The sequence below is a fragment of the Geotrypetes seraphini genome, chromosome 3, assembly GCF_902459505.1.
Source record: "Geotrypetes seraphini chromosome 3, aGeoSer1.1, whole genome shotgun sequence".
Lineage (NCBI taxonomy): Eukaryota > Metazoa > Chordata > Amphibia > Gymnophiona > Dermophiidae > Geotrypetes > Geotrypetes seraphini.
In genome coordinates, this window is record NC_047086.1 from 345,765,564 (window position 1) to 345,793,185 (window position 27,622).

Here is a 27,622-nt window from a genome sequence, read left to right on the forward strand (position 1 = left end):
ATTGCTGCCACGGACAAGAGCCTTCAATGGAGGAATGCATGTTTTAAGGTGGCAGGAAGGTGTTCAGAGCAAAGGAACAGTACTGGAGCAGAGCCCCAATACCCACTCAAACTGGTCTACACAGGTAAGGCTGACCCTGCTAGCAAAATTAGGTAATTTAATATTTTTTTATGTACACTTGTTTTTTTTTTTTTTTTATTCTTTTCAGTCACCCACTATTCTACTACAACTGGTTAGAATTTCAGACCAGACTGTGCTAATTCAATCTCTTGTTGTTTGTCTGATACAGGTCGCTTGTAATCTTTTAAATTTATATCGGGCTTTCGCATAAGTATTACTCATACCCGTTTCCTCGACCGTTGTCTGCAAACATTTTAGTAGCATTACAGCCAGTACTGTGTATTTTAGACGCAGTCGTTGAAGAAAATGCACAGGCCATTCAGTTTCGTGCCTCGACGTGATTTCTAGAGGGTAGGATAACTCACAAGCTAGTCCGTTACATGAACTGATTTTCATTCGCCTCAAATTTAAATCTTCCGCTGTTAATCATGCACAGATCGCTTGTTTCTTGGTTAAAGACCAAATGCAATGTCGCTTGGACATTTCGTACCGGGGGAGTCGCCCAATCCCGTCTCTCCGCGCCTACAGTCCCACCTAGCCAAGGAGGAGCATTAGGCTCAGTCTCTATGGTTGCACAGAGGCTGACGTTCTAGAGACGCTCTAGCATTGTTCACTGCTGCTTTGTGGTTGTGACGCTGTGGGAGTTTGTATTGGAGCAGGGGCAGAGAATGTGTGCGGCTCAGTTGGGTCGAGCGCTGGGTGGATTCCCTCGACTTTGCCAGGTAATGGTGTTTCTGGAGCCACGAGAAGAGGAGGGTTGATTGGAGCAGATACTTGGGCCCAAGGATGCCTGATGCCCTATCTAGGAGAACTTTTTATATAAGAATAGCCTTACTGGGTCAGACCAATGGTCCATCAAGCCCAGTAGCCCGTTTTCACGGTGGCTAATCCAGGTCACTAGTACCTGGCCAAAACCCAAGGTGTAGCAATATTCCATTCTACCCATACAGGGCTTTCCCCATGTCTTTTTTTTTTTTAAATTCTTTATTCATTTCTTAATCTTACAACAAGTGTACAAATAATAAAACATTTAAAATTAAATACATCACTTTAATTTCTTTCTAGTATAACATCAAATAAATAAATTTATTCCCTCCCCATCCACCCTTTTCTTTAGCAATTAATCAAAAATATACAAAAATATATTATTTTCTATTGATTAAACCTACAGTAAAATTTAAATTCACCCTCCCTCCATTTGCAAATAACAGACTATGGACTTTTCCTCCAGGAACTTGTCCAAACCTTTCTTAAAACCAGCTACCTTATCCGCTCTTACCACATCCTCTTATAGCCTACTGTGTGGGTCCCTATGTGGTGAACAAGCACCCCAGTGATCTGCACCTCACGGTGAGCCCCTGCTGTATCGTCTCCCATTAATATATATATATATATATTTAATATGAAAAAGCCTTTGTAACATGTATGACTAGAGCTAGCATCTCTTCACCTCCTCTGTCTGATCTCTTGCTCCCCCCCACACCTTTTATTATTTTATTTTTTTTGCTGCAGTCTGTTTCTGTCATGTCCTTTCAGGAACTGATGCTCAGAACTACCACCAGTGTTAACATGCAGTTAACTCCAGGGTCGAGTGCACATTTTTGTGTGTTGAATGCTCAAATGGTGCAATTGCTTTCACCAGGCACTGTTCCTCCCCTGAGATTGGGTAAAATGCAGACCTCACGGATCTTAACCACACGCCCTTAAATATCTGCTCATCTCAGTTTTGACTGCTGCAGTTGCGGTTTCTCATCCCACGGATCTGTGCTGATACAGTAGCCTTAATAGAGACTCCACGGATCTGTGCAGATAACACCGAGGGGATTACCAATGTGCAGATGCCTGACTCGGCCAGCCTCTGAACTTTCCATGGCACTAGGAACACCACGGATGAAGCAGATTGAAAAGCAGCTGCCTGTTAAACTAAGGGTAGTCTAAAAACAAAGTGGTGCTCAAAAGTTGAGTTGAGTATCTTTTTCCAAAGTTCAGTCTTAGGAGTCATGCTTCAGACTCATAGGAGCGGGATTGGGTAAAATGAGGATCCTGCGGATCTCTACTGCATGACCTTAAAAAGAAAGCGACCGTGGCATATGTTCCGCAGGAAACTTGTTTTAACTCCTGTGGACCTCACGGATCCTGCTCACTCCATGTATCCTCTTCTTACTCCCCCCTCCAGTGGCCTTAAAAAGAAAGTGATCATGACATGAAGTTTGCAGAGATCCTCATTTAACTCCTATGGACCTCACTCTCCCCCCCCCCCCAGTGGCATAGCAAGGGTGATTGGGAAGGGTCTTAGGCACCTGGACCAAGCAAGGCCTTAAGCCCCTCCCCAGTGCATCCCATTCTGTAGAGGCGGGCCTGCTGGCAGGAGGCATCCCTCTTGCTGGTTATCAGAAAAAGGTACAGCAGGGGAGGGTTCAGGGGTAGGGGATCTTGGCTGGATTGAAGGGATGATGGAACCAGCGGCAGTAGGGAGTGGGCATACCTCCTGCTGGGGAATGTCTTGGGGTGCAGGGTGGTGGTAGGAGGAAGTGGGCACCTCTCCTACCACGGACATTCCGGGGAGAGGAGGGAGTAGGCATACCTCCTGCCGGCCAACTTCACTGGGGCGACGGGTTCTCAGCCACAGCCGCTAAACTGATCGTGGCAGGGAGATTCAATTACCACGATCAGCTTAGCGGCCATGTCTATTTGAAATGTAGACCAGCATTTTACTGGCCCACATTTCAGGTGGCTATCGTGGCCCTAGGGAGATGCCTAGATCTGTCTAAGCTCACCTAAGGCTACTTCTGGGCAAACCACACCTTGGGCGAGCTTAGGCAGCCCTACATATCTACCTAGGCTCGAGAAAACGCCTACAACGTAGGCTGTCTGCCTCGGGGTGTTCTTTTTTTTTTTTTTAAACGTGCGTCCCGAATGGCTGGTAGACAGTGGTAGGATGCCTACTGCCGCCTACAGTTGAGGCACCATTTATAGAATTTGCCTCAAAGCATCTCCTGATTCCAGATTATTTGCTTTCCCTTCTGTAAAAGGTTATTTGTAAAAATGATTTTTCAATAGAATTCTAGCCTATCAGGCTGGCATGTGGGACAAGAGTTTTGGTAATCTGATATCAAGTTCTAATTAAATATCGTGTGCAGAATTTTCAAATTTTTTTGCGCAGAAATCTGCCAAGAGTAAATGCTTTGCTGCTCTTCACCCAGAGAGTGGTATAAATCTGGAACGCTCTTCCAGAGACTGTTATAGGGGATTCAATTAAAGGTTAGATAAACTAAACTAAAACTTAGTTTTATAGACCGAGTCATCAACCAAGAGGAGCACGACTCGGTTTACAATAATGTAAAATATAAATACATAAATTTGACAAGAAAACGTAGACTGAAATAGTTAATTTCCAAAATAGTTAATTTCCAAAATGTTTAGCAAACAAAAAAGTTTTCAGAACTTTCCGGAATAAAGCAAAAGAACCTAAACTTCTTAATGTAAGCGGTAAAGCATTCCAAAATTTGGTTAATTTAAAAGCAAAAGAAACTAAATCTCTTAAAGGTTCTGTTTTTACCACTGAGAGAGGGAAATGTAAGTTTTAATTTTTGAGAACTTCTGGCAAGATGAGATCTATGAATATTCCAGTCTAAAGAAATCAAAGTGGCAGAAATGCCAAATAGGATCTTAAATGCAATATAAATGCACTTAAATTGAATTCTGAGATACAATGGATGCCAATATAATTCCTTGAGCAGAGGGGTTACGTGATCAAATTTATTCTTACTGAAGGTAAGTTTAGCTGCAGTGTCCTGTATTAATTGAAGTCTCTGCCTTCTCACTGTGGAGTTTCTTTTCAGTTGAAAAGAGACTCGCCCCCATGCATATTTATGCCACATAGGTATTGAAACATCTCTAACATATCTCCCCTCACTTGCCTTTCCTCCAAAGTATACATATTGAGATCTTTAAGTCTGTCCCCTTACTCCTTATGACATAGATCACCAACCATTTTAGTTGCCTTCCTCTGGATCGATTCTATTCTTTTTATACCTTTTTGAAGGTGCGGTCTCCAGAATTGTACACAATAGTCTAAATGAGGTCTCACCAGTCTTAAACAGGGGCAGCATTATTTCCTTTTTCCTACCAGCTATTCCTCTTCTTATGCACTCAATCATCCTTTTAGCTTTTGCTATCACCTTTACCACCTATTTGACATATTATCATACCCAAGTCCTGCTCTTTCATGCACAAAAGTTCTTCACCCCCTAAACTGTACTGTTCCCTTGGGTTTTTGCAGCATAAATACATGACCTTGCATTTCTTAGCATTAAATCTTAGCTGCCAAATTTCAGACAATTCCTCAAACTTCACTAGGTCCTTCCTCATGTTTTCCTCAAAGAGGCAAATCTTACCAGTCAGCCCTTCAGCAATATTGCTTGCAAAATTGTTAAAAAGAACTGAACCTTGAGGCACACAATGGTAACATCCCTTTCCTCAGAGCAATCTCCATTTACCACTACCCTGTCGCCTTCCACTCAAAGCTGCTGACCCAGTCTGTCACTTTGGGGCCCATCCCGAGGGCACTCATTTATTAGACGCCTGTGTGGAAGACTGTCAAAACAGTATGCTAAAATCTAAATACACCTCATCTAGTGCTCTCCCTCTATCCAATTCACTGACAAATCGCCGGGTCCGGATGGAATCCATCCAAGGGTTCTGAAGGAACTAAAGGAGGAAATAGCGGTACTACTGCAGCAAATTTGCAACCTATCTCTGAAAACAGGTGTGATTCCGGAGGATTGGAAGATAGCCAACGTTACGCCCATCTTTAAAAAGGGATCAAGAGGGGACCCGGGAACCTACAGACCGGTGAGTCTGACCTCGGTTCCGGGGAAAATGGCGGAAGCACTGATAAAAGAAAACATCGATGAACATTTTGAAAGAAACGAACTTCTGAAAACCAGCCAACATGGTTTCTGCAGGGGAAGATCGTGCCTGACTAACTTACTGCACTTCTTCGAAGGAATTAACAAACAGATGGACAGAGGAGACCCCATAGACATCATATACCTAGATTTCCAGAAAGCTTTTGACAAGGTGCCTCATGAACATCTACTCCGGAAACTGAAGAACCATGGGGTGGACGGAGACGTGCATAGATGGATCAGAAACTGGTTAGAAGGTAGGAAACAGAGAGTAGGGGTGAAGGGCCACTACTCAGACTGGAGAAAGGTCACGAGTGGTGTTCCGCAGGGCTTGGTGCTCGGGCCGCTGCTTTTTAACATATTCATAAATGATCTAGAAACAGGGACGAAGTGTGAGATAATAAAATTTGCAGACGACACCAAACTATTTAGTGGAGCTCGGACAAAGGAGGACTGCGAAGAATTGCAAAGAGACTTGGACAAACTAGGGGAATGGGCAGAGAGATGGCAGATGAAATTCAATGTTGAGAAGTGTAAAGTATTGCATGTGGGAAGCAAAAACCCGAGGTATAATTATGCGATAGGAGGGATGTTTTTGAATGAGAGTACCCAAGAAAGGGACTTGGGGGTGATGGTGGACATGACAATGAAGCCGACAGCACAGTGCGCAGCTGCCGCTAAGAGAGCGAATAGAATGCTAGGTATAATCAAGAAAGGTATTACAACCAGAACGAAAGAAGTTATCCTGCCGCTGTATCGGGCAATGGTGCGTCCACATCTTGAGTACTGCGTCCAGTATTGGTCACCGTACCTTAAGAAGGATATGGCATTACTCGAGAGAGTTCAGAGGAGAGCGACACGACTGATTAAGGGGATGGAAAGCCTTTCATACGCTGAGAGATTGGAAAAACTGGGACTCTTTTCCCTGGAAAAGAGAAGATTAAGAGGGGATATGATAGAGACTTACAAGATCATGAAGGGCATAGAGAGAGTAGAGAGGGACAGATTCTTCAAACTTTCAGAAAATAAAAAAAACAAGAGGGCATTCGGAAAAGTTGAGAGGGGGCAAATTCAAAACAAATGCTAGGAAGTTCTTCTTTACACAACGTGTGGTGGACACCTGGAATGCAATTCCAGAGGACGTTATAGGGCAGAGTACGGTACTGGGGTTTAAGAAAGGATTGGACAAATTCCTGCTGGAAAAGGGGATAGAGGGGTATAGATAGAAATTTACTGCACAGGTCCTGGACCTGTTGAGCCGCTGCGTGAGTGGACTGCTGGGCGCGATGGACCTCAGGTCTGACCCAGCGGAGGCATTTCTTATGTTCTTTAACAAATTCAAGACTAAACTAAAAACGTTCTTATTCCAAGATGCATACCATAAATATTTCCTTTCCAACAGTTTGCAAAATAAACACGAACCGCTTTTAAGAAGCGATCCCCATTCCTGGTGTTTTAACCTCCCCCCCTCTTCCCTTTAATTAATTTGTTTTTAATGATGTAATTATTAACTTTCCCCTCCCCCTTTACCGGCTAGCTCATGTTCGTATTTGTAATTTGTCTATTTAATGTTCACATTCCCCCCCCCCCTACAAAAATTTATTTTAACCTTTCATTTTTAGCATTGTAAACCGGCCAGGTGCACGTCAATGGTCGGTATATTAAAATTAATTAAACTTGAAACTTGATTCTCTTGCTCCTGCTCTTGCCTGCTCAAAGCCGTAGTGGTAAGTTGCACATTTTAGGATTATATCAAAAGCTAAATAGAAAGCTGTTAAAAAATCATCAGTGCCTGGCAATAACAAAAGTCCAAAATTTGTGCTGCTTTAGTAAACAATATTTTTATATTTGAACCTGCTTCTGTCTTTTTCATAGGGATTTTCATGGACTATTCCATTAAATTATTCTGCTTTTGCTGCTGCAACAAGGTATGGTATTTCTCTATAAGTATAAAAATGATGGATTACAAACAGCTTCCACTTGCACTGACGTTTTGTGGTGACTTTCCTAGCAGAAATAAGGATTCGATAACGGGGCCCTCTTCAGGAATCCACACTGGATCACCTGAGTTTACAGAACGCCCATTGGTATGTATATCTTGTGAAGTATTGTTTATTTCCTCTGCTGAGATATTTAATCAAAAATATGAAATACCTTTATAAAGTGTAGTGAAACACTGCTTCTGCGTACTTCATTATTGCGCGGGTCCGGAATATGTGTGACAGCAACTTACCTCCTGATGATGCTGGGTTTGTACGCCTAGTTTTTTTGTTATGGGTTTATCAGCAGCCTCTCACCTGCCTCCGGAGTTGTGTGACTTTTGTAAGACAACTCCGGAGGCAGATTCCACTTTAATACGTGCATTGATTACACAGTTTCAAGGTTTTTGACTCCTATCTGCAATGTGCTATCAGAGCTTCACTGAAATATTGAATTGGCTCCAACCTTGCTCTCTCCTTAGGTGGAATTTTAGAACAGCAGTAAAAGCAAATTTGTTTAGATCGTTTATAAAGCTATGGTTGCTTGATATAAGTATTTTTCTATACAGGTTTAAAAAGCCTGTGTGTTTATAAGATTGTGGTTTGTCCTTTTAAGTGGCATTGTAATTTCACTTTGTTGATGGATTTCAGAATGCGAGTAAGATATGCATAGTAAGAAAATATACTAGACAAAAATTAAACTCCAGATATTTAATGCTGAGTGTATTACCAAATAATTTTGCCTGAACACAAAACTTATTTTACCTTCATGCAATATTGTTTTTTAAAAGGAGGAAAAAGGCCTCAGAAGCGACGGTGAGTATAGCGACACTGAGGCTATGGAGGAAGGAGCTGTTCAAACGTACTGGCTTCCCTATAACCCTCTGTCATCGGCCAGAAAAAAAACCTCTTTACTATAAACAACTGCTGGAACATGGAAAACCATGCTACTCCATGAAAATGAACATAAGAAATGCCTGCACCGGATCAGACCTTGGGTCCATCTAGTCCAGCGATCCACATACGCGGAGGCCCAGCCAGGCCTACCCTGGCGAATACCTTAGTTACTCGTATCCCTCAATGTGTCTTTCAAGAAGATGTGCATGGTGACAGTGAGCGAAGACACGACCTGGCAGCACAACATTCAGATAAGCATTTGTTTACCTTCATTTTTTGCCCAGTAGCATGGTTTTGCATGTTTCAGCAGTTGTTTATAGTAAAGAGGTTTTTTTTCTGGCCGATGACAGAGGGTTATAGGGAAGCCAGTACATTTGAACAGCTCCTTCCTCCATAGCCTCAGTGTAGTTATACTCACTGTCGCTTCTGAGGCCTTTTTCCTCCTTTTAAAAAACAATAGAAGGTGGGGGTGGTATATGTACGAAGGACAATTATAGAGACCACCCCCGGCAAAAGAAAAGATGTGATAGTAGTAAAGGCTGCAACATAAGCAATATCAGCAACTCATTTCTTAGTATTGCAACGGAAAGTGAAACGACACAAAAATCCATACGAAAAAGGAGATTATCACAGAAAAATAGCTGGAAAGCGATGACCACAAATGCTCGCAGTCTAAGCAACAAAGTTCATGATCTGCAAGCCCTGATGTTAGAGGCAGATCTAGATATTGTTGCTATCACAGAGACATGGTTCAGTGAATCACATGGATGGGATGCAAACATACCGGGATATAATCTTTTTAGGAAGGACAGAGATGGTCATAAAGGTGGAGGAGTAGCTCTCTATATAAAGATCAATATCCAAGCGACCGAAATGCAAGGGACCTGGGGAGAGGAACAAACGATATGGATTGCTCTGAAAAGAGAAGATGGAATTTCTATCTACGTTGGTGTAGTCTACAGACCTCCGACTCAATCGTAGCAAATTGATAAGGATCTGATTGTGGATATCCAAAAGTTTGGAAGGAAAGAGGAGGTTCTGCTGTTGGGAGATTTCAACCTGCCGGATGCGGACTGGAATGTTCCGTCTGCGGAATCGGAAAGAAGTAGGGAGATTGTGGATGCCTTTCAAGAGGCTCTGCTCAGACAAATGGTGACGGAACCCACAAGAGAAAAAGCGATATTGGATCTGGTCCTCACAAATGGAGAGAGTATCTCTAATGTTCGAGTGGGTGCTCACCTGGGAAGTAGCGATCATCAAACGGTTTGGTTTGATATAACGGCTAAAGTGGAGAGCGGCCGCACGATACTTAAAGTCCTAGATTTCAAACGTACGGACTTTAATGCAATGGGAAAGTACCTGAAGAAAGAGCTGTTAGGATGGGAGGACATAAGAGAAGTGGAAAGACAGTGGTCTAAGCTGAAAGGAGCGATAAAAATGGCTACGGACCTTTATGTGAAGAAAATCAATAAAAACAAGAGAAAAAGGAAGCCGATATGGTTCTCCAACCTAGTGGCAGAGAAAATAAAGGCGAAAGAGTTGGCGTTCATGAAATATAAAAAAACCCAAGAAGAGGAGAACAGAAAGGACTACAGGGTGAAACTGAAAGAAGCCAAGAGAGAGATACGTTTGGCGAAGGCACAGGCGGAAGAACAAATGGCTAAAAATGTAAAAAAGGGAGATAAAAATTTTTTCAGATATATTAGTGAAAGGAGGAAGATAAAAAATGGAATTGCTAGGTTAAAAGATGCTGGGAACAAATATGTGGAGAGTAATGAGGAGAAAGCAAATGTGCTAAACAAATACTTCTGTTCTGTGTTCACAGAAGAAAATCCTGGAGAAGGACCGAGATTGTCTGGCAAAGTTACACGAGAAAATGGAGTAGATTCTGCGCCATTCACAGAGGAGGGTGTTTATGAGCAACTTGAAAAACTGAAGGTGGACAAAGCAATGGGACCAGACGGGATCCATCCCAGGATACTAAGAGAGCTCAGAGAGGTTCTGGCGAGTCCTATTAAAGACTTGTTCAACAAATCTCTGGAGACGGTTCCTGGGGATTGGAGGAGAGCGGATGTGGTCTCTATTCATAAAAGTGGTCACAGGGATGAAGCAGGAAACTACAGGCCGGTGAGCCTCACTTCAGTTGTTGGAAAAATAATGGAAGTGTTGCTGAAAGAAAGTATAGTGTACTTCCTTGAATCTAATGGGTTACAGGATCCGAGGCAACATGGCTTTACAAAAGGTAAATCGTGCCAAACGAACCTGATTGAATTTTTTGATTGGGTGACCAGAGAGCTGGATCGAGGACATATGCTAGATGTAATTTACTTGGATTTCAGCAAAGCCTTTGATACAGTTCCTCATAGGAGGCTGTTGAACAAACTTGAAGGGCTGAAGTTAGGACCCAAAGTGGTGAACTGGGTCAGAAACTGGCTGACGGAAAAACGCCAGAGGGTGGTGGTTAATGGAAGTCGCTCGAAGGAAGGAAAGGTGACTAGTGGAGTCCCTCAGGGTTCGGTGCTGGGGCCAATCCTGTTCAATATGTATGTAAGTGACATTGCTGAAGGGTTAGAAGGAAAAGTGTGCCTTTTTGCAGATGATACCAAGATTTGTAACAGAGTAGACACCGAAGTGGGAGTGGAAAATATGAAAAAGGATCTGCAAAAGTTAGAGGAATGGTCTAATGCCTGGCAACTAAAATTCAATGCAAAGAAATGCAGAGTAATGCATTTGGGGATTAATAATAGGAAGGAACCGTATATGCTGGGAGGAGAGAAGCTGATATGCACGGACGGGGAGAGGGACCTTGGGGTTATAGTGTCCGAAGATCTAAAGGCGAAAAAACAGTGTGACAAGGCAGTGGCTGCTGCCAGAAGGATGCTGGGCTGTATAAAGAGAGGCGTAGTCAGTAGAAGGAAGAAGGTGTTGATGCCCCTGTACAGGTCATTGGTGAGGCCCCACTTGGAGTATTGTGTTCAGTTTTGGAGACCATATCTGGCGAAAGACGTAAGAAGACTTGAGGCGGTCGAGAGGAGGGCGACGAAAATGATAGGAGGCTTGCGCCAGAAGACGTATGAGGAGAGACTGGAAGCCCTGACTATGTATACCCTAGAGGAAAGGAGAGACAGGGGAGATATGATTCAGACGTTCAAATACTTAAAGGGTATTAACACAGAACAAAATCTTTTCCAGAGAAAGGAAAATATTAAAACCAGAGGACATAATTTGAGGTTGAGGGGTGGTAGATTCAGGGACAATGTTAGGAAATTCTACTTTACGGAGAGGGTGGTGGAAGCCTGGAATGCGCTCCCGAGAGAGGTGGTGGAGAGTAAAACTGTGACTGAGTTCAAAGAAGCGTGGGATGAACACAGAAGATTTAGAATCAGAAAATAATATTAAATATTGAACTAGGCCAGTTACTGGGCAGACTTGCATGGTCTGTGTCTGTGTATGGCTGTTTGATGGAGGATGGGCAGGGGAGGGCTTCAATGGCTAGGAGGGTATAGATGGGCTGGAGTAAGTCTTAACAGAGATTTCGGCAATTGGAACCCAAGCACAGTACCGGGTAAAGCTTTGGATTCTTGCCCAGAAATAGCTAAGAAGAAAAATTTTAAAAAAATTTTAATTGAATCAGGTTGGGCAGACTGGATGGACCATTCGGGTCTTTATCTGCCATTATCTACTATGTTACTATGTAATATTGCAAGAAGGTAAAATAATTTTGTGTTCAGGTAGAACTATACACTCAGCATTAGATATTTGGAGTTTAATTTTTTGTGCATTCTATGGTTTACTTCAGTTCCTCCAGTGTGTGTTTGGTTTGTTTATATTAAGAAAATATGTTGTACATATGGAAACAAAGCATGAAAAGTGATGTCTTAAACCTTTATTTTTGTTTACCAATGGGCAGATATCTGTATCAAATGAACAAGATACACTGTATAAGAAAATATCAGTTTTAGCTAAAAGCCATGACAAAGCTGTGCTGGATAGTTATGAGTATTTTGCAGTACTGGCCGCGAAAGAACTTGGCATCACAGTTGGAAATGTGTAAGTATGGTAATTGGTTGAGGTTCCTCCCGTATGCTTGCAATAGTCAACAATACTTAGAAACATAGAACCATGATGGCAGATAAAGGCCAAATGGCCCATCCAGTCTGCCCATTTGCATTATCCACTATCTCTTCTTCTCCCTATGAGATCCCACGAGCCTGTTCCATGCTTTCTTTAATTCAGATACAATCTTTGTCTCCACCACCTCTATGGGAAGACTATCTCGCACATCTTCCACCCTTTCTGTAAAAAAGTATATCCTTAGATTACTCCTGAGCCTGTCACCCCGTAACTCATTCTATGCCCTCTCACTCTGGATTTCCCTTTCATTTGAAAGATACAGGCCTCCTTCACAGATGGAAGAAGTGGACAGAGATTTAATATATCTAAAAAAGGGGAAGTTTTACTAATAGATGATTTTAACATGCCGGATGTTGATTGGGTATCCCTATTGCAGGGTCTTCTAGAAGTAGGGAGATCCTGGATTCTCTACAAGAACTGTTCCAGCAGTTGGTAAAGGAACCCATGCAGAATGGGGTCATACTGGACTTAGTGCTTATAAACGGGGAAAGTGTTTCTGATGTTAACAGCGAGAACTGACGGCAGCCATTCAGAAAGCGGCACGGGCCCAGGCAGGAGCGCGGAAAGTTCGCTCCTGACCTGTGCACCACTGGCTGCGAAATAGGACGACAGTTGTCTAGCGAGGGAGGGATACACACTGGACCACCAGGATGTTTTAAAAAGGTACGATGGCGGCATGAGGAGGAAGGGGGGAACAGATTTTTAAAAAGGTACCGGCTGCCTACGGGTTTTTCACTTTATAAGACCCCGACCCAGCCTACTACTAGACCACCAGAGGGGGTACAGGGCAGGGTGGTGGGAATTTTTTTTTTCTTGGGTTTTCTTCCTCTACAGGTGGGTGCGTCTTATTGAGCAAAAAATACGGTAAATATATTTTCCATTCCCTCTTTCCAGTTTGACCCACAGTGCCTCTTCCTTACCCCGTAGATCCTGCAATTGTGTGGCTTTAATATGATCTTTAACATATAATGCCACTCCCCCCCTCCTTTTCATCCTTCCCTGTCTTTCCTGTGCAGTTTATAGCCCAATTATAACTATATCCCAGTTATGGGTCTCTGTGATTGCCACTAAATCCAACTCAGCCTTTTCCATCACAGCCTCTAGGTTAAGAACCTTGTTTTCCATACTTCGAGCATTAGTATTTTCTTCTTTCCTAACAATGCCCCCTTTTCTTATTTCTGTAAAGGTATTGCATCATGATAGTGTATAAGAACTTGAAATGATAATTAAATAAACTGTGCTGTTAAACATAGTAGTCTTTAAGTATTTTTAAATCTTACTCTTACCAAAATTTATTTTCGTTAGATATGAGCCACGAAGGAAAATTGAACGATTTACACTTTTAAAATCCATACACATTTATAAGAAGCATAGAGTTCAGTATGAAACGAGAACACTTTACAGATGTTTAGAGGTAAGTAGGTCAGGTGGTTTCTTTGCCTGTTTCATAAAAAATCTTTAAGATACAGTAATGAGTCTTTAAGATAAGCATCTGAACTCCTGTCTAGAGCATTACTACAATTAGAACTGGAGGTAGGGAGATAGATGGTATTTCAAATCAGCAAAATAGAAGAAATGAAAAGTGAAGAATCCAATCTAACAGTTCAATCGGGGGTGGGCAAAACATGGTCTTTGTGGGCCATAATCTAGTCAAGATTTCCACAATGAATATACATGAGATTGATTTGCATATACTGCTTCCATTCTATGTAAATAGATCTTGTGCATATTTATTGTGGACATTTTGAAAACCCGACGAGGTTGTGGCCCTCAAAGACTGGTTGCCCACCCCTAAGTTAAATCCTTGGAGTGAAGTAGTTATTTCCTTTTAATTGGGGAGTGGGATTTAGCTCATGCCTTATTGGTAGGCCAATTTACATTCAAATACACTAGCTATGTTGCTGTTACAAGTGGGATTACGATTTTAAGCTTATATTGGAGGCAAACAGTGTGAAGTAAACTTCCCAAGGTCACAAAGCACATCAGGATTTGAACAAGCAGTTCAGTCTGTTGATAAGTGCTAGATTGCTCCTTTATTCCATGTAACTTGTTTTACACATCTAAGGGCTCCTTTTACTAAGGTACACTAGCGTTTTTAGCGCATGCAGGAAATTACCGTGCGCTACGCTTCTAGAACTAGTGCCAGCTCAATGCTGGCGTTAAGGTCTAGCACGCGTGGCAAGGTAGTAAAAGGAGCCCTAAATCATGTTAGCTGCATCCTCGGCCCTACAAGAGAGAGACCTTCAGTGATTACATATACAAATTCTGCTTTTTGGATTCTAGAAATACACTGTATTAATTTGTACAATTTGTAGGTTAGATGTTTTTCAGTCTACAAAGTTCTCTGTTGGAGAAGGTGGCTTTGTTTGCACCCAAGAGTATTTTACATTTTGGTAGCTAGGTCCTGTAGTCAGAGTTTGCAGTTGTTGATGGGTCATGTAAACTTTGTTTCCATTTATAATAATACAGTCAAACCTTGGTTTGCGAGCATAATTCGTTCCAGAAGCATGCTCGTAATCCAAAGCACTCGTATATCAAAACGAATTTTCCCATAGGAAATAATGGAAACTCACGACGATTCATTCCACAACCCAAAAACTTTAATACAAAATACTATACGTACTTGTATTGCAAGACCTCGCTCGTTAAGAACAGTCACTACACTCCCGCAGCGTCAGAGAGAGAAGAATCATCTGCTCAGTTGTGATGATGTGACGTATGTACTCATATTGCAAAACTTTGCTTGTTTAGAACAGTCACCACACTCTTGCAGCGTCAGACAGAGAAGAACTATCAGCTCAGTTGTGATGTGTGTATACAGTATGTACCCCTATTGCAAGACATTGCTTGTATATCAAGTTAAAATTTAATCAAATGTTTTGCTTGTCTTGCAAAACACTCGCAAACCAAGTTACATGCAATCCAAGGTTTAACTGTACTATCCTTTTGAATTTCTCCAAAGCAGATATGATTTGGGATGGATTATGTATCCATCATTATCCCAGGACAAGCAGGCAGGTATTCTCACTAGTGGGTGATGTCATCCGACAGAGCCCCGATACGGACATCTTGCAAGCATGTCTTGCTTGAAGAAACTCAGAAGTTTCGAGATGCCCGCACCGCGCATGCGCCAGTGCCTTCCCGCCCGATGCTCCGGGCGTGTCTCCTCAGTTCAGGTAGCTAGCAGAGAAGCCAACCCAGGGGAGGTGGGTGGGACGTGAGAATAGCTGCCTGCTGTCCCTGGATAACAACTGTTACGGTAAGTAACATTGCTTTATCCCAGGACAAGCAGGCAGGTATTCTCACTAGTGGGTGACCTCCAAGCTAACCTCAATGGGATGGTGGGAGAGTTGGCAACTTAGGAGAATAAATTTTGTAACACTGTTTGGCCAAACTGTCCATCCCGTCTGGAGAAAGTATCCAGACAATAATGAGAGGTGAATGTATGAACCGAGGACCAAGTGGCAGCCTTACAAATCTCCTCAATCGGTGTCGATCTGAAGAAGGCTACAGAGGCTGCCATTGCTCTGATCTTATGGGCTGTGACCTTACAGGGAAGGGGTAATCCAGCCTGGGCATAGCAGAAAGAGATACAAGCCGCCATCCAGTTGGAGATGGTGCGCTTCGATACAGGTCGTCCCAACTTGTTTGGATCAAAGGAGACGAAAAGTTGAGGAGCAGTTCTGTGTGGTTTGGTGCGATCCAAGTAGAAAGCCAAAGCACGTTTACAGTCCAGAGTGTGAAGAGCTGATTCTCCAGGATGAGAATGAGGCTTTGGAAAGAACACTGGAAGCACAATGGATTGGTTGAGGTGAAATTCAGAGACCACTTTAGGCAGGAATTTCGGGTGAGTGCGGAGGACCACCTTGTCATGATGGAATACTGTGAAAGGTGGGTCCGCCACCAAGGCCTGAAGCTCACTGACCCTGCGAGCAGAAGTGAGGGCCACCAGAAAAACCACTTTCTAAGTGAGAAACCTTAGTGGAGCCTTGCTCAGAGGCTCAAAAGGAGGTATCATAAGCTGAGAAAGGACAACATTGAGATCCCAAACCAAAGTCCTTTCATAAATCAGAAATTATGATAGGAGAGTGTATTCCTGCTTCTTTAGTACATGTTACAAATAATGTCACAGTACTACATGAGTTGTTCACTATTGGCCTGCTTGCTTAAGGTCGCACTAATACTTTAATATCCATTTAGCCCAAAGTGTAACCCCTAATGAAATTCACTACTTGTCTATTGGAAAATATTTGTAAGTTTAATCCATGATAATTTGTTTCAAAGCAGAATCATTGACAGTGCTGCCAGTTGGTCCAATCTATACCTTTCGGAGAATTGCGCTAAAATCATCGTGAATCAACTTTATAATTGTACTTTTTTTATTTTAATTGTTTTATTATTAAATTTTAGTATATAACTAAAAACTTATCTGATCTTGCTTGAAGCTGTTCACTAGAGACTGTTTGCCTCCTATATGGCTGTTTCAAGGATGTCCCCTAAATGTGCCCCTGTAACTCCTTCATGAGCCATCGCAACATCCTTGAAACAGCCGTATGGGAGGAAAACAGATCAGATAAATTTTTAGTTATACGCTAAACTTTAATAATATTTTTAAAAAATAGTGTAACAGATAACATTATAAAGCTGATAGATGATGATTTTAGTGCACTTCTCCGAATGGTATGAATTGAACCACTTGGAAGCTCTACCAACGCGTTCAGCTTTCAAACAAATTATCATGGATTAGACTTACAAATATTTTCCAATACACTTCTCCCTCCGTATTCGCTGTGATAGGGGATTAACAGAACCGCAAATACAGAAAAACCGCAAATAACTTTTTCATATGTTATTCACTGTTTTCTATTAAAAACCATCATGAATATGGTGAAACTGCGAATAACATGGTGGGAGACCTGGTCTGTTCCTGAAGGAAAGGCAAAACACAGTGAAGAAAGTGCTGGGAATCAGGGATTTTCTCTGTAAATGCTTGGAATCGGCGATTTCTCTATGCAAGCTGATGTAATTTGGGGGGAGGAGCCAGCAAGCCAAAAATCATGAATAATCGAAACCGTGAATGCTGAAACCGCGAATATAGAGGGAGAAGTGTAGACAAATGGTAAATTTCATTAGGGGTTACAATTAGGGGACAGTACTACATGAGGCATATGTGATGTCAAACACAGCAATTGATTGTTGATTGTAGAAAAGGTTGAAAGTATGGGAATATTTGGAGTTGTCTGCAAAGATGAAAACAGCCTGTGAAGCTTAAAAAAAACTGATATGGTTATCAACCAGATTCTATCATCAGATGTTTTCTAATTCTCCTCCCATACCTGCATTTTATTTTATATTTCAATTTAATTCATTTTATAGGTAGTTTACATAATCAAAAATCATAACATGGGAAAAAGGGCTCCTGAGTTACAATAAGATATAAAATCGGAGTGAAGAGAGAGAAATAGACAAAGACAAGTGATAATTTGCTGAACGGAAAGTTGCAGGATCAAGGTTTTGAATAAAAGAACACCTTTATAAAAGGTGTGATTTTACTATAGCCTTGAATTGATACATTGAGATGGTTTTTTTTATTTTTTTTTTTTACTTTTAAATTTTTTTATTGACTTCCTCAAAATTTATAGAGAGCCATTAACATGACAACAATACTATATCAAATTCCTCCTTAAATAAACCCTCCAAACATAACTGAAAAGCAACAGAAAAGGTTTAATTTTTTTTGAACCCGCTAAGCCCACTTTGCAAAATTAAGCAACTCTATAAAACTTTCTATGGGCTATTGTTTCTTCAGATCAAACCATTGCCTAGGTCCCTCCCTATACCCCTCATAAAATGTCTCTAGTCTAATCACTGAAAGATTCTGTTCCAATCAATAGTTGTCTTAGAGCAATATTCTTCAACCACCGGTCCACAGAAATTTCCTGCCGGTCCACAGGCCCATAATAGTATTCTTCAACCACCAGTCCATGGTGCAATCGATGCGGCGTTATCTTCAAGTCGGCTCCCTCTTCCTCACTGATTCAGTGCACAAAGCCATAGGCAGCCGCTCCTACGTGTGCCGTGTGCCTGAACTGGAAGCCACAACGTCAGAGGGATGTCTTCCAGATGAGGTGTGGGATGCGCAAGGAGCCGCTGCCCGCAGCTTTGTGCACTGCATCAGTGAGGAAGAGTGAGCCGGCCTGAAGATAACACCAGAGGCAGCATAAAATGGCCAGGCGGGAGCAGGCCATAAGGTAAGGCATAGCATGGAGGGAGGGAGACAACAAAGATAGGGAGGAATGATTTTATTTTTGAATTTAGTAATTGAGTTATGTCAATTTTGAGAATTTACATCTGCTGTCAGTGTGCTTTGTGTTGTTTAATTTTGTGGTTGACCATTATGTAGTCTTAATAAGATTATATTGTGTGTATCTATGAAAAATGAATGGAAAAAATAGTGTTACAAGTAGTACTATTATGGGGCAGGGTCTGGGGTAGAGATGGGCGGGCTCTGGCCCACGACTTAGCCCATTGTCCTTCAACCGTCAGTCTGCGAACCGATGCCAGTCCACAAAATAATTATTTTATTTCTGCTAGTCCATAGGTGTAAAAAGGTTGAAGAACACTGTCTTAGAGGATCATTGATGTTGTATGCTAATCAAGTGTTCCATATCAACCAAAATTCTCAAGTGATTCTTCTATGACACAATAGAAGGGGAGAATGGTTGCTTCCAAGATGAAGCGATGATACACTTTGCAGCCCACTCCAATCATTTCACTTTGTTGCCAAAGCAATCCATGATCATTATAAAGTCCCAACAGGCATTTGTGCGGTGTAAGAGCAAAAGAAATAGTCAACATTTTTGAAAGTTTCACCTCCCCCCCACCCTTTTCCAAAGCTGTTATATCAACTCACAGGACAATCGTGTTAAAATTAGCCTGTTCCTTGAGCGCAACGCCAGAGGTAGATGGGAACATTGTTACAACTTTATAGGCATTTTTCTGCACCAAAATACAAATAGAATATTTTTTAACCTAAGATCTTAGCCCATTCATCTGTTGTAAAAGTTCTACCTAAATCTTGTTCCTATTTAAACATAAAGGGATGGGCCCCCAACTTCCAGACCCCTAATATATCTATATAACAAGGACAATGGCCTGGGCATCCCACATATTGCCAACCACATATTTTCCCAATGTTCTTCTGGGTGGGGGCTAACTTTCATCGAACCCTGGGAGGCAATAAAATGCCACAACTGAAGAAATGGATAGTAATTGGATAGTCCTATGGAAAATCGGTGTTGAAGGACCTCAAAATTTTCTAAGACTCCCCCCTTCCAGGGGTATGACTGGCTGGTCATACCCTGCACCAAACAAAGGTTCAGGGCAAATACAAGATAAAGTGGACACCTCCCTATGTTGGCCCCAGAGCCTCCGAAGAACACTCCTTCATTCATAGCAGATGAACATAAATGGATTTACCAGAAGGAGGGAAATATCCTGCATCTGGAAAGAGGACCATAATAAGTAGGTTTAATTAACCCAAACTCTCAGACCACTAAAATCCTTAATTGAGCTGCCCAATAATACCAAGAAGCATTTGGTACCACCCTCCCCCCTTGGTCAACACTACTACACAGTACCCTCAAAGATAATCTTGGGTGCTTAACCTCCCATTTAAAAACTGTAAAGGCCCATTGCAGTCATTTTAATACCCTCTGAGGTACCGAAAGAAAACTAATAAACGAGGTAATATATTCATCTTTATCACTGCTATAAGGCCCCACCAGGAGAGCCAAAGGCCTTTCCATTTAGAAATATCACTATACAGCAGTGGTCTCAAACTCAAACCCTTTGCAGGGCCACATTTTGGGTTTCTAGGTACTTGGAGGGCATCAGAAAAAATAGTTAATGTCTTATTAAAGAAATGACAATTTTGCATGACATAAAACTCTTTATAAATCTTTCCTTTTGGCTAAGTCTTAATAAGAATATTGTAATTTATAGTTAAAGAGACATATGATCAAGAACCTGCTTTATTTTACTTTTGTGATTATGATAAACATACCGAGGGCCTCAAAATAGTACCTGGCGGGCCGCATGTGGCCCCCGGGCCGCGTGTTTGAGACCACTGCTATACAGCTAGGTCAGTAATTTCAAATAATTAGTAGTGTATAACCTGCTTAAATCCCGGGGCAATTGCACACCCAAATAGCGGATATCCCCCAAAGCTATTTTAAAGGGAAAGGATTCCTTCATAAAGTGTCAACAGCAAATAAAGCCAGTTTGAGTCACCTCCCCCACACACATCAACTAGTTAGCTCTAATATGAGGAGCAAATGGCTCAATGTACAAAGCAAAGAGATGATGGGGTGACATCCCTGTCTTGTATATACTATTTACATACAATGGAAGCAGTACGTGCAAATTAATCTCATGTATATTCATTGTGGAACTCTTGACTGGATTGTGGCCCTCAGACCATGTTTGCCCACCCCTGATTGAACTGTTAGACTTGATTTTTCACTTTTTATTTCTTCTGTTTTGTTGGTTTGAAATACCATCTAATTGTAGTAATGATGACTCTGAGGCCTATTAAGAAAGGTGTCGTATACAGCTCATTAACTTTGATCCATGCTTGAGGGGAAGTATACATCATTTTAAGTCCTGTGCTAAACCTATCTCCTATACCCACCTTTTCTAGTATCTGCCACAGGAAAGCCCAGGCCACCCTATCAAAAACCTTTTTGGCATCAATTGATAACAGTACAGTATCTGCCTGAGTGAGTGCACTGGGCCCTCCATAACAGATATAACATATGGCATATATTGTCCCCTATTCCTTTCCTACAAATAAATACAGATTGTCCTAAATCAGGGGTCTCAAAGTCCTTCCTTGAGGGCCGCAATCCAGTCGGGTTTTCAGGATTTCCCCAATGAATATGCATGAGATCTATGTGCATGCACTGCTTTCAATGCATATTCATTGGGGAAATCCTGAAAACCCGATTGGATTCCGGCCCTCAAGGATGGACTGAGATCCCTGTCCTAAATGGATAAGGGGGAAGAGACCCCTGCCAGTTTATATGCCAGAACCTTTGCTATTAATTTAATGTCTACATTTAGGCATGAAATAGGGTAATTGAAATAACATGTGCTGTGTATTGTTTGATGAAATATTATGTATGTTTTATGTGGAAACCACTTAGGTTTAAGCAGTCTAGAAATTTTTTAAATAAATAAATACATGTCTTAGGGTCCTTCCCTGGTTTTAATAAAATAGAAATTTCCACCTCTCGCATAGATGGCAGGAGGGGAGAACCCTTCAATAAACCATTGCCAGCCGTAAGCAAAAGTGGTCCCGCATCTACCACACATAAGAACATAAGCAGTACCTCTGCTGGGTCAGACCAGAAACATAGAAGATGACGGCAGAAAAGGGCTACAACCCATCAAGTCTGCCCACTCTGCTTACCCACCCCCTATCTATGCCCTAATGACCCAATTTCCTTATCTTGACCCTCGTAGGGATCCCACATGGGTATCCCATTTATTCTTAAAGTCTGGCACGCTGTCTGCCTCGATCACCTGCACTGGAAGCTTGTTCCAATGATCAACCACTCTCTCTGTGAAGAAATACTTTCTGGTGTCGCCATGAAATTTTCCGCCCCTGAGTTTGAGCGGGTGCCCTCTTGTGGCCGAGGGTCCCTTGAGAAAGAAAATATCATCTTCCACTTCGACATGTCCCGTGAGGTACTTAAATGTTTCGATCATGTCTCCCCTCTCCCTACGTTCCTCGAGAGTGTAGAGCTGCAATTTGTTCAATCTCTCTTCGTACGAGAGACCCTTGAGCCCCGAGATCATCCTGGTGGCGGTCCGCTGAACCGATTCAATTCTGTGCACATCTTTACTGTAATGTGGCCTCCAGAATTGCACACAGTACTCCAGATGAGGTCTCACCATGGCCCTGTACAACGGCATTATGACTTCAGGCTTTCGGCTGACGAAACTTCTATTGATACAACCCAATATCTGCCTTGCCTTGGATGAAGCCTTCTCCACTTGATTGGCAGTTTTCATGTCTGCACTGATGATTACTCCTAAATCTCGTTCTGCTGAAGTCCTAGTTAAAGTTTCTCCGTTCAAGAAGTACGTCCTGCATGGATTTCCGCTTCCGAGGTGCATGACCTTACATTTCTTAGCATTGAAGCCTAGCTGCCAGGTTGAGGACCAACTTTCCAATGTAAGCAGGTCCTGCGCCATATAATTCTGTAAATTGCATTCACTTACTATATTACATAGTTTGGCGTCATCGGCGAATAGTGTTATTTTACCTTGAAGCCCTTGAGTCAGATCCCCTATGAATATGTTGAAAAGGAGTGGACCCAGGATCGAGCCCTGCGGCACTCCACTGGTCACCTCCGATGTTTTAGAGAGGGTACCATTAACCACCACCCTCTGAAGTCTGCCACTCAGCCAATCATTGACCCATGCAGTTAGTGTCTCTCCTAATCCCATCAATTCCATCTTGCTTAGCAGCCTGCGGTGTGGGACGCTGTCAAAAGCTTTACTGAAGTCCAGGTACACGATGTCCAAAGACTCTCCCAAGTCCAACTTTCTTGTTACCCAGTCAAAGAAGCTGATGAGATTGGATTGGCAGGACCTACCCTTGGTGAATCCATGCTGACTGGGATCCCGAAGATTCCCTTCATTCAAGATCGTGTCCAATTTGCTTTTAATTAGTGTTTCCATGAGTTTGCACACTATTGATGTGAGACTCACTGGTCTATAAATCGGAACCTCTGTCCTGCAACCCTTTTTATGCAGAGGAACGACATTAGCTAATTTCCAGTCCAGGGGAACTTTCCCCTTACTTAGGGAGAGATTGAATAGCTCAGCCAACGGTTTTGCCAGGACATCGCTCAATTCTCTGAGCACTCTTGGGTGCAAATTGTCTGGTCCCATGGCTTTGTTCACCTTGAGTCTTGCCAGTTTACTGTAAACTTCACCTGGTGTGAACTCAAAATTCTGAAACGGGTCTTCTGTGCTTTGTGTTGCCTTCAACTGCGGACCGTGTCCCGGTGCCTCACAGGTGAAGACTGAGCAGAAGTATTCATTCAGTAGTTCGGCTTTATCGGAATCTGCTTCCACGTAACTTCCGTCCGGTCTTCTAAGGCGTACTATCCCACCTGTGTTCCTTTTTCTTTCATTAATATACCTGAAGAAGGATTTGTCCCCCTTTTTAATGTTTTTTGCCAGAATTTCTTCCACTCGAAGTTTTGCCTCCCTAACTGCCATTTTGACCGTTGTAGACCTGGTCCTATATTCTACCTTTGCCTCTCTTTTCTCCGTACGCTTGTAGGAGAGAAACGGCAACCCTCTCACGCGGCGGCCCATTAGGTCTAGGACCTGCATATTAATCCTCTATCTATACCCTTCAATCCCCTTTTCCTTCAGGAAAACATCTAATCCTTTTTTGAAACCCAATACCGTACTCTGTCCTACCACACCCTCTGGAAGTGCATTCCAGGTGTCCACCACCCTCTGGGTAAAGAAGAACTTCCTTTATAGAAATGACCTGAAGAGCCATCCAAACCAGGCACTTTATCAGGTTTTAATTGTTGAATGGATCTGTTTATTTCACCCTTCATGATAGGTAAATCTAAAAGCTTTTGGTTCCCTTTAGGTAGGCTGGGCAATTGAACTGTGGATAGAAAATCCTCAGTGCTCCTAGACCTGCTCATGTGTCGTGTTTATTTAGGGAAGAATAATATTCCATGCTTCTGTTGTCACTTACCACTTGTTAAAGACACACAAAGGGTAAAAATCTGACTGGAGATATTTTGCTTACTATACTTTTTACAGCCATGCAGAGTATTCTTCTGATTTGTCCTTCCATCAGCTCTGTAAGACAAAATGGCTGTACTGTTTTTAGAATGTTTGCTATTTTATGTTTTTAGTTAAAGCATTTGACGGGAAGTACAGCTGATGTCTACCTGGAATATATACAGCGAAATCTACCAGAGGGAGTTGCCTTGGAAATAAAAAAGGTATTATGAAGTTCATTGTAGTCTGTCTTAAAACAACTGTTACAGATTGATGTATAATGAGTTTAATATAAATGTTTTATATTTCAAAGTCCAGTCAATGGAGTAATAATAACTGGATAATTGAGATCCAGCTTGCCCTCTGTGGGACTGGAGTAATTCCACGTTAATGTGAACCGTGAACCTTCTTTCATGGAATCAGATTTACCCTCCCCCCAGCTTTTCATCAGCCTTATGTAGGTGGAATTTCACTGTGGTAGCTTTGGATGGTGGAAGGTTATGAAGGGCTCATGTTGGGATTTTGTAGGTGGCTTTTTATGTGTGTGCATTTGTCACTCTAATATTGGTGGATAGGTTTGTTTCATTACAGGCTCCTCTAAAGTCCTTAGTGACTAGGGGCAGAGCACATGATAAAAAGCTCTTTTTTGATGGCTCTGGAGGCACTGGGATTTGAATAGTGTTTCAAGTTAGTGTATTAGGTGGCCAACTCACAGTGCAGGGCACATGCTTAGTCATCCAATATGACTATCAAGGCTATATTTTGTCTTTTTAGCTGCAGAGTGTTGGTCAAAATGGAGTCGGAAAGTGTAGAAGAATCAAAACAGTGAAATCTGTTCATTAGCTAAAGTACACTATTGGATATCTGATCCAGTCTTTTTGGCAGATCAATGAAACAGGGTGATTGGTACAATTATTGACCAGGTTGTTCCCTTGAGAGAGGTGGTATTAGCTAGAGTGTTCCAAATGGAGGTAGTAAAAATGAGTATCAAGGACCAAGGGTATAATAATATGATACCGTATGAGAAGGCTTCTGTTACTTGTTCTTTATATTCTGTGGTGAGCCGCTCATAGTGAATTATTTGGGATGATGAGGGGTTCAGCATTTGTAAAGAGCTAGAGGATTTGCATAAATTGGTGGCTTTTGAGGAGTGGGTCCCATTGTCTGAGCCCATGGGGGTGGAGGGAGAAGTATTTGCACTGTTCAGTGAGAATTAAATATTCATGAATTTGGGACAGTTTGAAGGCTCAGGGACCACCTGGCCAGTCAAATTTTCAGGATGTGCACAATGAATATGCAAAAGAGATATTACATGCATTGGAGGAAGTGCAAGAAAGGGAATGGTATTTGATATACTTGGTATACTGCCATTCTGTGATTACAGCCAAAGTGGTCTACATATTTTATGTAGGTATTTATTTGTACCTGGTGTGATGGAAATATAAGTGACTTGTCGAGAGTCGCATCTCGTGCATATTCATTATGGGTATATAAACATCTTATTGACTAAATGGTCCTGAGGACTGGGTTGAACTGTTCTAGATAATTTCCCATCTTGGCTGATTAGGAAGTGTAAGGATAAACTAGCTCTATTGGTTGTGCTTTTAGTTAATGCTTAGTTAATGATTCCAGCCAGGTTAAAGTGTGCTGTTTTGTGTCGTCTTTTAAAGGAGGAATTGGTTTGTGCAGGTCTTTTCCTTTGGTCCAGTTTTTCAATTTGTCTGCAGCCTTGCAGTTTCTTGAAAAATGTGTGCTATGGATATGAACTGACTGTGTGACAAAGTGGGAAGAATTGTATAAACTACAGAGATGGTGGTGGAGGACAACTGAGGATGTGTAGTTCTTCCAATGAATCTTTATTAATACATAATAAATGGACTCGACATGGTCCATGTTTCGGCTACATCGGGGGGTCACAGAATCAATATCGTGTGGAGTTTTAGTCATACAATGATGAAAACAGTAATATGCCAAGTTTGTCAGTAAATACTCCTGACTCAGATACTGGTTTCTAAAACATTCTTGGTCATCCTCCACAGTTCTTTCTCAACTTTTTGGACTTTTGTTTCAACTTCATGGAGACTTCATTCCTTTCTTGTTGAATGTATTGCATAGGAATATGGAACGTCATGACAATGTGCTGATGGTCTTTCTTGACATGACTTAAACGTTTGATGCTCTTGATTGCAGCAAGGTACTCGGATGCTGGAATCTTTAAGTACAGTGCTCCCCTGTGAATTCGTGGTCGGTGGTTTGCGGTCCCAGTCATTTGCGGTATTTTACGACCACAAATGACTGGGCAGGGGAGGCAGGAGAGGCCAGCTGGAGAGGCAGGAGAGGGCAGCCGGAGCACCGGTGAGTGAAGGAAATCGCTCGCTGTATGCTCCAACCACCTCTTCCTGTACTAAAGTCGGGCCTTACCAATCAGGAGCTGCGTGTCAAAACAGCTCCTGATTAGTGAGGCCCGACTTTAGTACAGGAAGAGGCGGTTGGAGCATACAGCGAGTGATTTCCTTCACTCGCCGGCGCTCCAGCTGCCCTCTCCTGTCTCCCCTGGCTAAAAACTGTATTCGTGGTTTTTCGAAATTCATGGGGGTTCCTGGAATGCGGAACCCCTGTGAATTTCGGGGGAGTACTGTACAGCAGAGACAGCATGGGGCTAGTTCCAGATATTTTTGGAAGGGTTGGTACAGTGCAGCGGTTAGGACAGGACATTTTTAGCCTGTTCTTTCTTGTGTTTATTTTATCCATTCTGATTTTCTGATATATCATGTGCCATCAGTAGGGACCCCTGAGGAAGGAGTGTTTCTTCGAAACACGGACCATTTCGGGTCCGGTCCACATGAACAGTAGGACCAGTTGTTGGATATATTTTTGCAGTTCATGTAATTGCTTTATATGTAATTTATATGTTTTTAAGAGATTTGTATTTTAAATAAACTCCTGCACCCTATACATTACACTGCAGCTTTGTTTTGATTTCACTTTTGACTTTTTACTGCAGTTTTTGTTGGGGGGTTTTAGTTTGCTTAGAACCCCTAAAAGAGCCACATTTGCCACCAACTCTGGCTCTTAACCTTGTTATTGAAAGCAGATACTTCAGCACATCAGAATATTTGGGCCATTACAATGCTATCAAATGACCCATATTGGCTTTCTGTTTTGCAGTTAAGTAAAATTTCAAGATTTGTTCTTTGATATTTAAGATTTGTGTGTAGTGGGGGGCCAGGATATTTGAGGGAGGCACTGGAATATTATATCCCCAAAAAATAGATTGACAGGGTCAGTCCTCATAGTGATCCCAGATTTGCAGGGGACAAGGTCAGTTGTGGAGGCTGCATTAAGAAATTCCTTCTACTTGAAGCATTGTATCTGCAATCATACCATATACTATTCTGCAAATATATGGAAGCTTTATATTCTGATGCCTTTGGGGTAAATGTGCGACTTGAGAGCTGAGATCTCAGGGGCTTTTAAGATTTACTTAATTGATTCATATTTATTGTAAATTAATTTATGAAATGTTTTTGAATAATGTATTTTGCTAGGTGAATTACATAAATTAATAATACAAATAATAATTTTTTTTTTCAGACCACATTAGAAAAATTGCCAGAACACATTAAAAAGCCAGTATGGGATACAGAACCAGCAACAGAAGAAAATTAAAGCAAACCCCAAACTTGTGTAAATCTGTGTTTTTTTTAAATGTGAACAAACTGTATGTTATGTAAAAAATAAATTTATGTTTAAATCTGT

General features: G+C 41.9%; 1 protein-coding gene across 4 annotated transcripts; it reads left to right on the top strand.

The window, feature by feature from the left end:
• On the top strand, positions 1–27,622 carry MRPS10 (mitochondrial ribosomal protein S10). 4 transcript variants are annotated; one of them, XM_033935761.1, is made up of 7 exons: positions 1–124; positions 6,906–6,958; positions 7,042–7,117; positions 11,817–11,956; positions 13,346–13,454; positions 23,998–24,087; positions 27,458–27,622. In XM_033935761.1, exons 1-7 carry the CDS (start codon positions 35–37, stop codon positions 27,530–27,532), a joined length of 633 nt encoding a protein of 210 aa, XP_033791652.1. In that variant the 5' UTR covers positions 1–34; the 3' UTR covers positions 27,533–27,622. The 4 variants fall into 4 exon arrangements, with proteins under 4 accessions (XP_033791652.1, XP_033791653.1, XP_033791655.1 ...); XM_033935762.1 differs by having other exon boundaries at positions 7,045–7,117; XM_033935764.1 differs by lacking the exon at positions 1–124 and adding an exon at positions 672–842 and having other exon boundaries at positions 7,045–7,117.